The sequence below is a fragment of the Lates calcarifer genome, linkage group LG23, assembly GCF_001640805.2.
Source record: "Lates calcarifer isolate ASB-BC8 linkage group LG23, TLL_Latcal_v3, whole genome shotgun sequence".
NCBI lineage: Eukaryota > Metazoa > Chordata > Actinopteri > Centropomidae > Lates > Lates calcarifer.
The window spans coordinates 1703035-1717533 of NC_066855.1; the positions used below are offsets into that span (position 1 = coordinate 1703035).

Below are 14499 nucleotides of genomic sequence, written 5' to 3' on the forward strand. Positions count from 1 at the left end.
TGATGATTGTGTTCCAAATGGAGGAGCAAGTATACAGCTCTTGCAATATTTGTCTTTTCTTACACTGATCTGATATACAAGTGAAACTCTTACTTGCTGCTATCACTGAACCACTGATCATAACTGACAAAAGGCACAGATGTTTTAAAACAATAAATCTCAGAGTCTTTATGGGCTTCATTTATCTCCACTAAGTGATCCTAAAGGAATACAGCAGATTTTAGGAAAGGGCGGCTTCTTTGTCACTGCTGAATGATAAGAACAGAGATTTATCCTGCTGAAGTAGTTTCTACACTGCCACAAACAATTTGTAGAGAGAACAAACTGCTACAGTTTCTCCTCAGACAGCTAAATTTCTGGAGTTAGAGACTGATACTAATATATCTTAATGTTTTGAACTCGCAGGGGCTACTGTCTTTATTGTTTCCACAGGAGGTGAACTTGGCAGCAGCTTCTCTGCAGAAGGATGGTCTCCATCTATGAAGCTAAATTTACATATGATACCAAATGTTAACAGGTTTCCCAGTGAAGATATCTATGCTGTAGGTTTTCATTTGTAGTTCAGTGTTGGATTTCACCCAACAATGGCATCCCTGCTTTAAAAGACTGCTCCACTGATTTAGCAGAGCATTCAAAAAAAAAAAAAAAGGATCAAAAGCAAGCAGCAGAACCACAGATATTGTCTTTTTTTATTTCACGCATTCTTCTTCCTTGTCAAAACATGGCGTCTACATCACCCAGAATGCAACTGCTAGTAGCAGCTAATGTAGCCTGTAGCCTTTAGCCTTTAGCCTCAGGCAGAGATGAGAAGCGGGCTATAGAGTGCTGCAGGGATGACATATTTTTGTAGACCATCCTGGAGGTTAGCATCACCCTGGTTCGCTCGACAAAAAAACCAATGGGATTTTTCAAAACCCATTAACTTTGGGATGGGTCAGGAACTTATTTTCATTCCTGCAGCACTCTGTAGGTTTCTGGTAAGCTCCACACCCTCAGATTTTTTTCATTTTCAGATATGTGGTTTTCAGCTCCAACCCACATCACTTGAGGACAATTATCAGACCTCACACAGCTCTCTCTGGAGACACAGAAGGCTTTAGAAAACTTTTTCACATAGGCAGTAGTATTCCCCAACACCTGACAGACTTTGATGTGTAAAACTGGTGGAGTTTCATATATATATATATATATAATATATATATATATATATATATATATATATATATTCCCCACAGTAACTGTTTCACCTCACTTTCACTGCGACAGTGATCATGGTGAGCAGGAAGTGTGCAGCAGAGATGGCTTTGCTACTTATGTGTTGTCATTGTATTAACATGACTGTTAATGGCTGTGTAATGCAAACCATTAACATTTTACTTACCTTTACACTTCATTCTTACACTTTACTTAACTTTACTCAGATGTTGGTGGAAAGATCAGCTCTGTCTCATGAGGACAGATTTATTACGCCTGTGTGTCTGAGCGACCTTAGTGTCATGTGCCTGCAGCGTCCACTCTTCACTCAGAGATGAAATGTGAGAGATGGACATCAATCTCTGTCCAGAGGGATGTAACTCTGCTGCTGCCTGGTTGTTCACACATATACATGCACGCACGCACACACACATGCTTGCACACACACACACACACACACGCACTTGAACGTGAAAAGTTGTCACATTCTAGTCAGAAGTCAGACTAAAGTCAGGCAAAAAAAAACAAGTGAATGATCGATTTTAAATTGTTGTTTTTCTCAAATAGTTCTTCATAACCTGCATGACCGGGTTCTGGGGCTGTGTGGGACACACAAGAGAATCAAGCAATCCATGAAAAAACTTCAAGTGCAGCTTCCTTTTTCCTCTAACAATCAACTCACCACGGTCTAATGCGTGTGCTTAAAAATCCAAACTCATTTTAATGACTTGTTTTTTATATATATATTTATATATTATTCCTACAAATACATGGTTTTCAGCACTTTGAAAAACGTTCACTTTCCTCAGTAAACCAAGAAAGCTAGAAATATCCTACAGTGAAAAAAAAGACAAAGACAAACTATTTCTGACAAAAAAAGAAAATCACAAAAAAGACATGAAAATAACAATCAAATGAAATTAAAAAACAACATCCTGTACAAACACTATGGCCCAATAATTTAAGAAAATAGTGTCTCTAAAACGTTCATATTGCTTTGTACCTCCACTGACTGGGCAAAGTCCACCCTGTGCAACACCAGGCAGTTCAGATGGCGACCACAGAGGGCGCCAAATCTCAGGTGCTGATGTCACTCCAGAGGTTACGGGGTCGAGCTGCAGCCAGTGGCATGCAGGCATAGCAGAAGAGAGACAGTCAGGTTTGTTGTTTCACGATGTTCTCTTCTTCTCTGGTTGTTTTGGCAGTAACAATACAAAGACAAGGGATGGTCACACTACTACAGTACTGCACTCCTTATGAAACCAAGGATGTTTTTACTGTTTGTTGTAGTTTTACCATTATTACTCTCTACAGCATTATTACTAGAACTATCACCATCACAGACACACAGAGTGCATCGTGTGTTTGTGTGTGTGGAGGGTTCGTCCGGCTGTGTGCGTGTGTGTGTCTGTGTGTGTTGGAGTATCAGTGTTCAGTGCTCAGAGCTTGTCTTCTCAAAGGAGAAACTGGGAAGAGTCAATAGCTTGGGGTTGGTGTTGGGGTTTGGCGAGCCTCCGTCCTGTCCCGAACCCTCTCCAACTCCCAGGTCAAAGGAGTCCTTGGAGTCACTGGAGGGCGCTCTCCTCCTCAGGCAGGTGTCCCGGCTGGGCAGAGGAGGGGGCATGCCTAACCCCCCAAGCCCACCCAGGCCCGGGTAGAGGCCAGACTGAGGCTCCAGTCCGTCAGGGGGGTCTACAGAGATGCAGGGCGGGCTCATCTTCTTCTTGCGTCGAGGTGAGGGCAGCGAGGTCTGAGTGTGGATCTGCAGGCTGTCGGCCTGCGACACAAAACCGGAGGAGGTGGAGGTGGTGCTGCGCTGGGGGCTGGACTCCACCGAGGGGCATACTTCTACAGAGTGGCGTCGAGGGTCGTCCAACCAGGAGGAAGGACGGGGGCGGGGCAGGAGGGTGCTGCGGCCCTGGGTGTCAGCACTGTGGAACCTCTTCAGCTGCCTCAGATACGGACTCCGACTCTCCTGGCAGCCTGCGTAGGAGCTGTAACCCTCATTAAAATCCCCACTGTCCTCTGCCATGACATCATCACTGCCAGCCAATCCCACACAGGTAATGAGGGACACTTCCTGATCCACTGAGGCCTCCTCCTGTTGGTGTGGCCTGGCTGGTAAGGGTGGGGGAGGTGAGGAGGGTGAGCAGGAGGAGGAGGAGGAGGAGGAGGAAGGGAAGTAGGAGGCGAGACAGTGCTGGTCGTGGTGCTGGGTGTGCACGCTGCCAGGGCGCGAGGGCTTAGGGGAGGCACCTGGAGTGGCGGGGACCAGGCAGAGAGCAGGCTGCTGATGATGATGGGAGCAGGGTGAGGGAGGGGTTGGGGAGGGGGTGGAGGAGGGAGATGGAGGGAGACCCAGAGAGGCCACATTCACAAGTCCTTCACTGCTCTCCCCTCCGTCTGAACACAGGGCCTCCTGAGAATCAGTAGACACTGCAACCTGGAAGACGGGGGATGGAGGGGAGGGCAGGGGGTTGAAATATTTAGGAGGGGAGGAGATGGAGGTAAATGAGCGATGAGAGGAGGGGAGGAGGAGATGGGGGGAAGCCAATGAAGGGGGATGAGAGAAGATGAGAGGGGAGACTAGTTAGTGTGAGGTGATGAGGATGAGAAGCAGTAGTTTGGGTCAAAGTTCACAGTCTGGCCAGCAGAGTCCTCTGTTTGTCATCACAGGCGAGTGTGGATTTACAACACTCATAACATGGAAACACAGAGGCCACACTGCATTGCTCAATGGCAGGAGTCCAGATTAAGATTTGTCAAGAGTAAGTGGTGTAAACAACTCCTGACATCGCTGGATCATTCTTTGGTTTCATTTTATTCATTTAAAGCCTCCAATCAAAGAATCTTATCATTGTTCCTTCACTGGATGTTTGAGCGTCACTCTGCAGAATAACATATGTGCAAACTGTGGCACTAAAGGGCTGTTTTCACATTCATCTGCTGAAGGTGGAAAGTTTTTTTTCCTGTGTTCACTTTAAATCTGGGTTTAATGTGTACACATGTACCAGCAGGACTTTGTGGCATCACACCTGGTAATAGAAGCCAATCATGTTTCAGTGTGCAACTTGCACCAGTGTGATGTGGAAACCTGAAGCGTCCAGCACACACACACACTGAGTAATGACTTTTCAGTGAAGCAGGAGGCATCTTGTGTCCAGCACCTAAACTTTTAAAATGAATATTACACAACTTATTCATAGATTATAGATTTTAAAGATTTTAAAGAAGTCTTAACTAGGCAATTAAACTTTATTTGTTGAAAAATCCTATCAGACATAAATTTTAATTCAAGACTGAGTGTTGATGACTGTCTAAAATATACATGGAGGGGGGGTCTTTAAAATGACTGGAAAAAAGAAAATCTTAACATCATGATGAGATGATCTTTAAATCTCTCGCCTAGAAATTCTTCCTGTGAGCTATGTTGCAACCCAACACACCAGAGTTGGTTTCCAAGTACGAGACCTGATGTGAATGATATTTCCAAGTAAGAGGCTCAAATCTCTTTCTGTTTTTCAATGCAGCATGTGGCCCAGGAGAGTGTGCACAGAAGGACTCAGCTGATCGAGTGCTGGCTGACACAGTGAACCCTGAGCCAGACCACCTGACCCTCTAAACCTTTGACCATTCACACAAAACCCTGTAAACCATCAGCATTAGAGTTGAAGTCGGTTGAATTTACGACCAGATTCTGATCAGTGTTTCCATGCCTTCATCCTTACCTCAGTACAAACCATCTACAGGGTGTGAGGCCAAGAGGTAGAGGGTAAACACAACATGTACTGTAGGAGAGGAAGGGTTAGTGAGCACAATGGTTGCTAAAACTCATAAAATGTCCTCATGAACTCATGACTTGTTCCTCACAGACCACAAACTGGAGAAAGGGAATTCATAGTACTTGAATATAATTGTGTTAAACTGGGTCAATTAAGGTAAAATCTGGAATCTGTGGAGAGGGAGAAACAAGGCATGCATGAGTTTTAGAGCACAGCACTTTGATAAATGTTTAGAAGCATGGGTTCTCCCTGCATGAGCCTGAATGGTGTGACCACAGAGCCACCTAGTGGTCAAAGAGATCACAACCAGGCCAGGCCAATCACCAGCCACGGCAATACAACACCGAGTAACGGATAACAACAGTGCATACTGGAACAATACTAAAAAACGAAAACCCTGTCAGAGTTTTTAAGCGAAGCTGTGTCAAGTACAATAACTACCATACACTGGTTAACAATTATGTACCTTCAAGCACTAAACTATTCAATATAAAATGCCCAAGTGCTCTATCATCATGGTACTGTGTGTACAAAATGGCCAAATGCATATGGACAGCACTTCCCTGAGTTGTATAGTTTGTGGTGTAGTAAGTGCACTGAATTGTGGGTAAAATTTTCAGCCAAATAACGTCTTTGTCTGGCTTGAATACATTCTATCATTCAGCTACTGAATAATCCACTGACGTGATGTTGAACACAGCTCCTGCTGCTTGTACAGGGATACAGGACAATTAATAACCTCTAAGTCCCATTAACATTTTCTACAGGCAAAGCTGCCTCTCACAGAGGTTTAAGATGCTTTGTGGCTGATGGTTAGCAGAAGACAAACATCTGGACAAATGAGAGACAAAGGAGGGAAAAAAGGAGGGAAGCCTGTGTGTGTGTGTGTTAGTCTGTCTCTCTGAAGATGAACATGGAGTCCAGTGTTTCTGAATGGGCCCAGGGGTAGCTAAAGTCTGCTGTTCGCTGTTTCAGAAACAGGAGTATCTGTGTTTGAGCAGTGTCTCAGGATCGGGGGGCTTTTGGGCCCAACTAAGCTGAGATCAGAGGATAACAGATACAACATGGAGAATGAGATAGCAGATCAGTTAGTAACAGACAGGAAGAACCAGGAAGAAGGGGAGGAAGAAGGAAGGAGAGAAGTGAAATTGTTTAGAACATGCAACATGGAAAGATTTAAATCAATGATTCTCTACCATGGAGTTTTTAGGCCAAAATAAATCTAAGATCTGAGAGGATAAAGCTGGACTTTTATGAACAAGTGACATAAATATGAAGTCAGAATTTCAACATTTAAATGCCTTCTTGTTATGAGAGTATAATAAAATGAAGAAGTCAGATGAGAAAACTGATTCAACTGTATCTGTATCGGGCCATTTAGTATGAAGGTGGAACCACCACGTCAGCTTAATGTAAATCCACAGTCTGATATTTTTACACTTCTTCTCTAAAGATGAACTCAATTAGATAAAAGGCGTTAATTAAAGAGGTGCTGGTAGGTGTATTTAGTTACCTTCGGAAAGAGCCAGCCTCTCAGTTTGTCCCTGTTTCCAGCTGATGCTAAGTTAAGCTAACTGGATGCAGGTTGAAGCCTTATACTGAACTGAACAAAGATTTTTGAATCTGGGCCTTATTGTCCCATGTTTTTGGGTGTGAATGATTGATTTGCAAAAGGTGGACTACTGAGCAGTAACAGTGTATCCAGCAACCATGAAACAGCTGCAATGTAATTCAACTGGACATTTGCCCATGTCAAAGTCTGTCCAATAAAGCGGTTGTTTTGCCACTGAGTGACATTTATCAGAGTCTGACAACATGATGGATAGGATTCCTACAGCGATAGACCTTTTATGAAAGAGTAAGATCCTTGTTTAACCAGACACAGATGGAGTTTGCTGAAATACCTCTGCCACCATCAGTTAGTTCAGTGTTTTTGTCAACAGAGTCTGATGGCTGGTAGCAATATAACAGCTGTTATCTGATTAGACAAAAAGGATCCTGCTCTTGAACAAAAAGGTTTGTCCCTGTAGGAATTTAAGCAGCTGTCTGCGATGCTGGGTATACCACTCTTGCTGCAAAGGTTTTTGTCTCTATCAATCACATACAGGCTGAAAAATCCCAGAGTTATCCTCCTAATCACTTGTTTGAGAAGCACTGACACAGAGCACAGTTCTCATCACATACAGTATGATAAGACTGGAGAAGTGATTTTGGAATACAGTGGAAATCTAAAACAGTACGATTTAGTCACCTGTCTGCGGAGCGTGCGGCTTAGTGTGTGTGTGCGTCTGGGAAGGGGTAGTTGTGGTATACTCTCCGAGTCTGAGTGGCTGTGGGGGCTGATGGGTCTGAGGAGGTCTGTGGGAATGGTCAGCTGCTGGGAAAACTCCTCCGGTTGTGAACGCACCGAGGCACTGGAGCCTGCACACAAACAGAGGCATCGCAGACAGGTAAATAACACACTGACAGAACAGCAGCTGTGTTGATCTCAGAGGGAATGACCTGTATCTTCCTGAGCTGATGTCAACCTGCATTATATTAAAAATCTGTTCCATCATAATGAGAGATAAAAGCTCTGAGGCTGCAACCGTGGTGTCTAGAGTGTTCCTGCAGTGCTGGTTTCTATATTTATGAGATACATTTCCTACATTACCTGATTGGGACCTATGAGTACCCAGTATGTGCTGGGGCCCCTGTGTCTGTGCTAGAAGCTGTGCTGGAGCTGGGGCTGTGGGGCCAAAGGGCTGCAGGGGGAAGAACATGTAGCTGTCGTTGGGCAGGGAGTGTGTGCGTCCCACTGTGGGTTTCCTGACGCTCAGCAGGTTGTCCCCCAGTGGCTCCCCGGGATCGAGCTGCTCCGGCTGGGGGGAAGACAGGAAAGAGTCAGGGTCCCTCTGGAGCTACCCTTTAACTCAAGCACTCTCACACACATTCACAGTTGATATCTCTCTAAGACACAATGTGAACAAAGAGGCAGTGATCATCAGCATACATGGAGAACAGACAGGATCTCTGCATGTTGGAGTTGACTGGCACAGAGCTGCCACAGATCACAGAAACGGTTCTAATTTCCAAGCACTTTCATTTTTTAAGCGTAAGACACTCTGCGTCTTGCATTTACCCCCACAGTCATGTGACTTTACATAAGCCTGCTCCGTGATTGTGTGTCAGCTAGGGCAGTGTCCTGCACCCTGACCCACTATAGAACCAGTTCACATTCATCTCAGAGCTACTGGAGCTCCAGCACACGTTACAACCCCGAAGCAAACACACGACAAGTCAGAGAAGAGTAAAAACCACTACACCAGAAGACAAGACTGATAGGAAAGGACTGTGAGAAAAGACGTGGACTCACATGGAAAGCACATAGGTAAAACACAGACAACTGAGGAAAAGAAGAAGGAGAGGAAAAGGACAGAGAAAGTTAGAGAGAGGAGAAAGAAAAATAACAGCAGAGACGAAGGAGAGAAAACTGCAAACTGGCAGGTGAGGAGGTGCACTACTCTACTGGACTGGACTGGACTGGACTGGAGAGTAACACACACCAGGCTGGAAAAGTGGAATGAGAAAGAGAAGAGAAAGTTGGAGGGCACATGATTAGATTCACCAGGGTCTTTCAATGCCACGTGTACTCCTCTACCTCTTCACTGACTTGCTTTTTTCCCCTGTATCTCTGCCAGCACAATCAGATTAACAGTGATTTCATGTCATGTGTTGGCCGCGGTTCTGTTTCGGAGACTGATGATGTATGGATCGATCCCTCTGCATCATTGGCCTGGATCTGCAGCATGAGCCAAGGTTACAGTGACCCTCTGTGGGGAAGACATGTGGAATGGGAAGTAATGTGATCATTAAGGAGCCGAATTGGTGGTTAATTATACCCTGACACCCTGATGACAGTCAATTCATTTTCAATTTAGAGTGAAGATGTCCTTCCCCTCAATGACAGAGCCCTGTGGGATGAGATTTCACAGGGGAATGTATAGATTCAGTCTGGTGAGGAGGCATACATAAACCTCAATGCACAACGAAGTGTTCTGGCACGAGAAATTAATGGATGAGGTGGTGTCACAGAACTCAATGAAGCAGGAGCATTTCTCCCAGCATGTTCATTATTTTCTAGATGAAGACATTCCAAGTACATTACTGTGCTAATACCATGACCAATTAATACGACTGGCTGGATGTGTTTTACATAAAGTAAATAATGTGTATGCAGTGAATGTATACAGGTATTTAAATATTAAGAGGCATGAACCATGTTTGTTAGAACTTTGGTGAGAAACTTTGAGTGTGAAACCAAATTATAAATTTGAATTTGAATAATGTTTCTAGTTGTGCTGGATATACAGGAGCAAAGTAGCTGTTTAGCTAATTTAGCAACCTGTTGGTTTTCCCCTGCTAACCTGTCACACCGCAGTGTGTGAGTGTAGTTGGGAGGACAAGTGGCTTTGGAAGCGCCCTGGGAAAGGAGACACTACGAGATATTGCAGAGGGCAGGAGAAGGAAGAGGGATGGAGAAAGAGAAAGAGAGGAACTGTCAGTACATTGCATTCCAGACTGGTTAGAAAGAGGGGGTTAAAATCGTCGGGGGCCGAGTCGTCTGTCAGAGCTAGGGACCAGGATTTCTCAGAGGCCAGAGACAGAGCTTCCATCTCCGCTAGAGGGATCTAGGCAGGAAGAGACAACGGCTGGTGAGCAGAGAAAACAAACACACACTCCGTGCAACACAAAAATAAGGACACTATGCACAGGTAAGACCTGTAGCTAACAGGAAGATACATATTTGAAACAACATATAAAAAACGGAATAATGTAGTAGAGCGAAAGCAGCAAGAAGAAAAGACAAAGCAAATTTTTAGGCTGGGAACTGTATTAGAACAGTTTCTCCCACCATTAGATTTTTAGCCTGTATTTTGGACCAACAGCAATATAATGACATGGTACAGACAGTCAAACGTACAGCCTGATGAACAACAGACTGTTTAACATGATGCAAATGTGACAGTCAGACCCTTAAGTCCTGTTCATACCTGGCATCAACATGTGTCTTGGGTAATCCAATCACAAGTTAACAACAACACATGTGATCACACTGCACTGTAAATAAACATATTCATCATTTCCTTTTGCAAAGACCAAAACTGTATTGTTGTTTTTAACTGGCAGGGTGCACCTGGTCTTATCAGATCGCCCAAGACTCATATTAACGTCAGGTAAAACAGGGCCTTAGATTCACAGGAACAAACAAGCGGACAGGAAAAGGATTCATATATACTGTATGTAAATGTGCAGTAATGTGCTAAATGTTAAACAGAGCACCTCTCAGTGCCAACATGGCTAAAGTAGCTGAGTCCAAGATGCTAGTTTGGAATTTATCCTATCACCAGAATTCTACATCCTAGACCTCTGCAGTGCTGCTTCAGTCCTGGAGTATTTACAAGCCTTGAGCATTTCTAGCTGCTGTGTATTTGCCCCTGTGCCGGTTTAACAGGGGAAATGCTCTCTGACAGGCAAATGGGCCATCAGTGCAGAGAGGGGCGGGGGCTAAAACTCAATGGAAAACATTTCTGCTAACGTATCTGAAGGAGCTACAGAGAGGAAGAGGCCTTTGGCGCCTAATAATGACATCTCAAACCAATTTAAAGCTTTTAGAGAACAAGGTTTTGCAATTCTAATGTAATTGGCCAAAATTTGCTTTCAAATGAGGAAAAGAAGCACCCAGATGCATTATTCAGTGACTTGGTGATCCATGGCTTATTGATTGAACCATTACTTTGCAGACTTGAGTGCAAGACTGTGAGCTACTTGCTTCAGGAATGCCTTTGGTGGGTCATCACTTTGCTGTGACTGATTGGCAAAATAGGTATTCACATAAACACATCAAACATGTCACACCCACATACAGACACAAACAGACAGAGAGTTGTGAGGGGGAGACAGAGCGAACTCTAAACCATGTCACTGAGGCTGCTGAAGCAGACCAAAAACCTGCCAAGCATGAATGAGTATAAGTGAGCGAGGGGATGAGATCATAGCTGAGGCGGGATATGACGCACTGCACTGTGGTGGGCAACAGGGCTGGTTAGAAAGGGAAAAATATTCAATGTGGAGGAATGCCAGTACAAAAATGGTAATGGCTGTAGGGCTGCAGGATATTTAACAAACATCACATTGCATGCTTTTTCACTGAATGATGAAATGAAGTTCTGCGGACAGTATGTACGGTCCTACTGCCTCGTTTATAGGCCACAGATCCTGTAGACTACAAAACTTATCCATCTTTAAGAAATTTACTCTGGTACAGAGTCATAAAGTTTTATTTTCATTAAAACAGACAGTAAATTCTTCCAATAGTGGTGAGATAATTTCACCTGTTTCCAGTAAAAGTAAACTGTTACAAGAGTCAACAAAGCTCATCTCCATCATTGTGAAGTGCTTAAAGGGACAGTTCACCCAAGTTACAAAAGGTAATTTTCTTATTTACATTCAATGCTTTGTTTCCACACCTCTTGTGCCTAAGATCCATTACAAAATCCAAAGTCCAAAAGTTTTCCAACCCATGTAAGTGTTTTCTCAGTTAGTGCCTTTATAGCAGCAACTGAAAAATAACTATTTTAGGTTATGACAGTGCTTTGATAAAGGTTTGGTTTAGGCATGAAAACAACTTGGTTAGATTTAGGGAAAGATTGTGGTTTGGGTTAAAACAAGTACTTCATTGCGGCTAGAGGACCAACATGTCATTAAAGTTATAGAATGATCATGGTTAAAGGAAACAACGCTGATTATGAGTTTGACATTGGAAATGAGCAGCAGTCTCCTGTGCTCCTTGAACTACTATAGATAAGTGAAAGGTTTAGAGAATAAACAATTCTGAGTGATGTGATTTCATTTCTTGTCATTTCTTACTCCATTTCCTGACCTCTTCCATTCATTTTGTGACCCTCCATTCAGCTCAGATCTCACACCCTGGACAAATAAAACCAAAACCAGTTGCACAGACACTGTAGATACCATTGAGGGAGAAAATGTGTCTTTTTTTCTTTTCTTTTACTTTAGGTGAACAGACCCTTTGAAAGCCTTATTGCTAATCCATGTTACTTCCATCAGAAACAGGTGATGTGAATGCATCTTGCCTTGTATTTTTAAAGGAAGACAAGACTATCTGTAGCCTCTTTGAGTTTTAATAGATATAATCAGAAGGTACAGCAGCAACTGATCTTATTTCACTGTTCATTGTCTTGTGATTACTTGTGCAGCCCTACATATTGGAGAGAGATAACACCCACTGGATGTATGAAATGGAGGAGGTGAGTCATCAGTGGTGTTACTGGTGATTATTGACCTTCTTGTCGCTGCTGTGCTTGCTGGGCTTGGGGGGTAGCGCGTAGAAGTGGCAGATAGAGCCGGACAGGTTGTCCATCAGACTCAACTCTCCCTCCATTGAACCCTGGATGACCAGGGAGACCGAGTCAAACAGCGCTCTCCGCTGGACAAACTTGGATAATGCAGAGAGATAAGGGTGACGGAGAGAGAGAAATAGAGGGACAGCAGAAGAGGTAGAAAAAGAAAAGCAGAGGGTAAAAGAAAGACAGAAGTCCAGACAGAGACACAAGAATAAATGTGGATAGAAAGAATGGATCACAAAGAAAAGAAAAGGAGGGAAAAGATAGTCGATCAGGCAGAAACAAACAGATATACAAACAGAAACAAGACAAAAGAAACACATTCAAACAGGACTAGATTATACATTAACTTATGTTAGTTAGTATCCAAATTTATAAGTGTTCTACTGAATGACTTGTTAAAACAGTGCACAGCAACCCCTGATCAACATCCATTACAAGCTCACGTGTTACCATTCAAACCCACAAGGGGGCACTACAACACTGCGGTAGAGCTGAACCCCCACACGGCTGGAGAAGAGGTTGTGGCTTAACCGCACATTTTGGAAGAGCAGCTCGAAGAAGACGGATAACATCTTAGAGGGGAAACATAACGATAGCAAGGCCTCTATTTCCTATCCTCTGAAAGTTCCCCGCTGTCTGGAAATAGCTGTTGAAGTGAACAACAAGGCCCTGTGGTCCAGCTTTCCCATGGCACTGTGACCTATCTATGACTGGCATGTCCTCTACAGGGACCAGCCATACACACACACACACACACACACACACACACACACAGTCATGAACACATACACAACATACAACTGTAAGCCAACCTGATATGGGTCAGTACATTTTCTGAACACATTATTGACTTGACATAAACAATAACAACCCATTTATCTAAAATGTGAAGAGAATATGTCAGTATTGAAAAAACTGTCTCTTCTATGTGTTGTGTTGTTGTTGAAATACATTTGACAGTATTTAAGTACATCTTGACTAACAAGATTATATGCCAGAGTGTCCAATGAGTATTTTCTAAAATGGTCAGTTTGTGTACGTATGGATACAGTATAAACAGTGAAGAGCAGACATTCCTCCAAAGAAACTGTTATTTCAGATACCATCCGGCATGCTCAGTGTCCCTCAGCATGAGCCAGAGAGTTAACTAATGGTTTGGACCTGAGTCAGTAATGACCAAAGACATGGGGGTCATCTGACCAGCCTCGCAGCCTGGCCCCCAGCCCCCAGGAAGTGACCACAGAGCATCTGTCATATCATGCAGGATGCTGCAGGGTCCCTGGACAATCTGATCATCTGACCTAGACGTTATCTGAATGTCTGTTCCTTTTATCATATACAATGATCTGATCTTAGCAATATATGCACTCAGACCTACATATGACATGTGATTAATGCAAGAAGCTTAAGCTTAACTCAGCTGCTCCCATTCATTCTGACTGTTCTCTTTGGATTTGAGTAAACTCCAATATTAATGTCATTAAGTACAAACATAACCAAAATTATGCTTTTTGAAAACATGTAAACATGGTTGATGAGGGAAAAAAGCCTTAATGTGCCTTTAAATCATTGTCTAAGGCATACACAAAACATACAAAACATAAAAATTCTCTACCTCCAGTGGGGGGTCCAGGCATGAAGGGGCATCTGCTCTGATGTTTACAGAGTCTCTGGTTATGTCAGCAGTGGGCGAGTCCATAGGACCATCCCTTTCTTGCTCCCTGTCCCCTCCTCCAGTGGACCTCCAAGGTGACCCACCAGAACTTGACCTGTCCATGCCCAGTGCCAGAGGGTTTAGCTGGGGCGATCTCGTTGCCATGTCTCCACCGTCCATCTGGAGCTCCAGTTCCAACTCTTGAGCCTCCATCTCCATCTCTGCCTCCTTGGCCTCCTTGTTGCTCTCCTCCAGATGCTTCATCAGGACTGCGATGACAACATTGACCAGGACAAACTGGGCAGTCAAGACGAAGGAGACGAAGTAGATGGGAGAGACCACGGTGTTGTAGCAGGTGCTGCTGGTGTCATGGGCGCAGTCTCTTAATGTGTCCTGAAAGAAGAATGAAAACACACGGGCACATAAGCTAAACCTTTACAGACGGATACTGGGCCATTCT

At 43.9% G+C, this 14499-nt stretch overlaps 1 protein-coding gene across 1 annotated transcript in view; it reads right to left on the bottom strand.

Moving 5' to 3' along the window:
* Positions 1-1200: 1200 nt before the first annotated feature.
* The window catches only part of cacna1g (calcium channel, voltage-dependent, T type, alpha 1G subunit), a 135024-nt gene continuing 121725 nt past the window's right edge, over positions 1201-14499 (bottom strand). Inside the window, 4 exon segments of the mRNA XM_051066268.1 lie at positions 1201-3637; positions 7228-7397; positions 7630-7837; positions 14001-14432. Of these exon segments, the coding sequence (XP_050922225.1) occupies positions 2627-3637; positions 7228-7397; positions 7630-7837; positions 14001-14432 (1821 nt within the window). The 3' untranslated portion in view covers positions 1201-2626.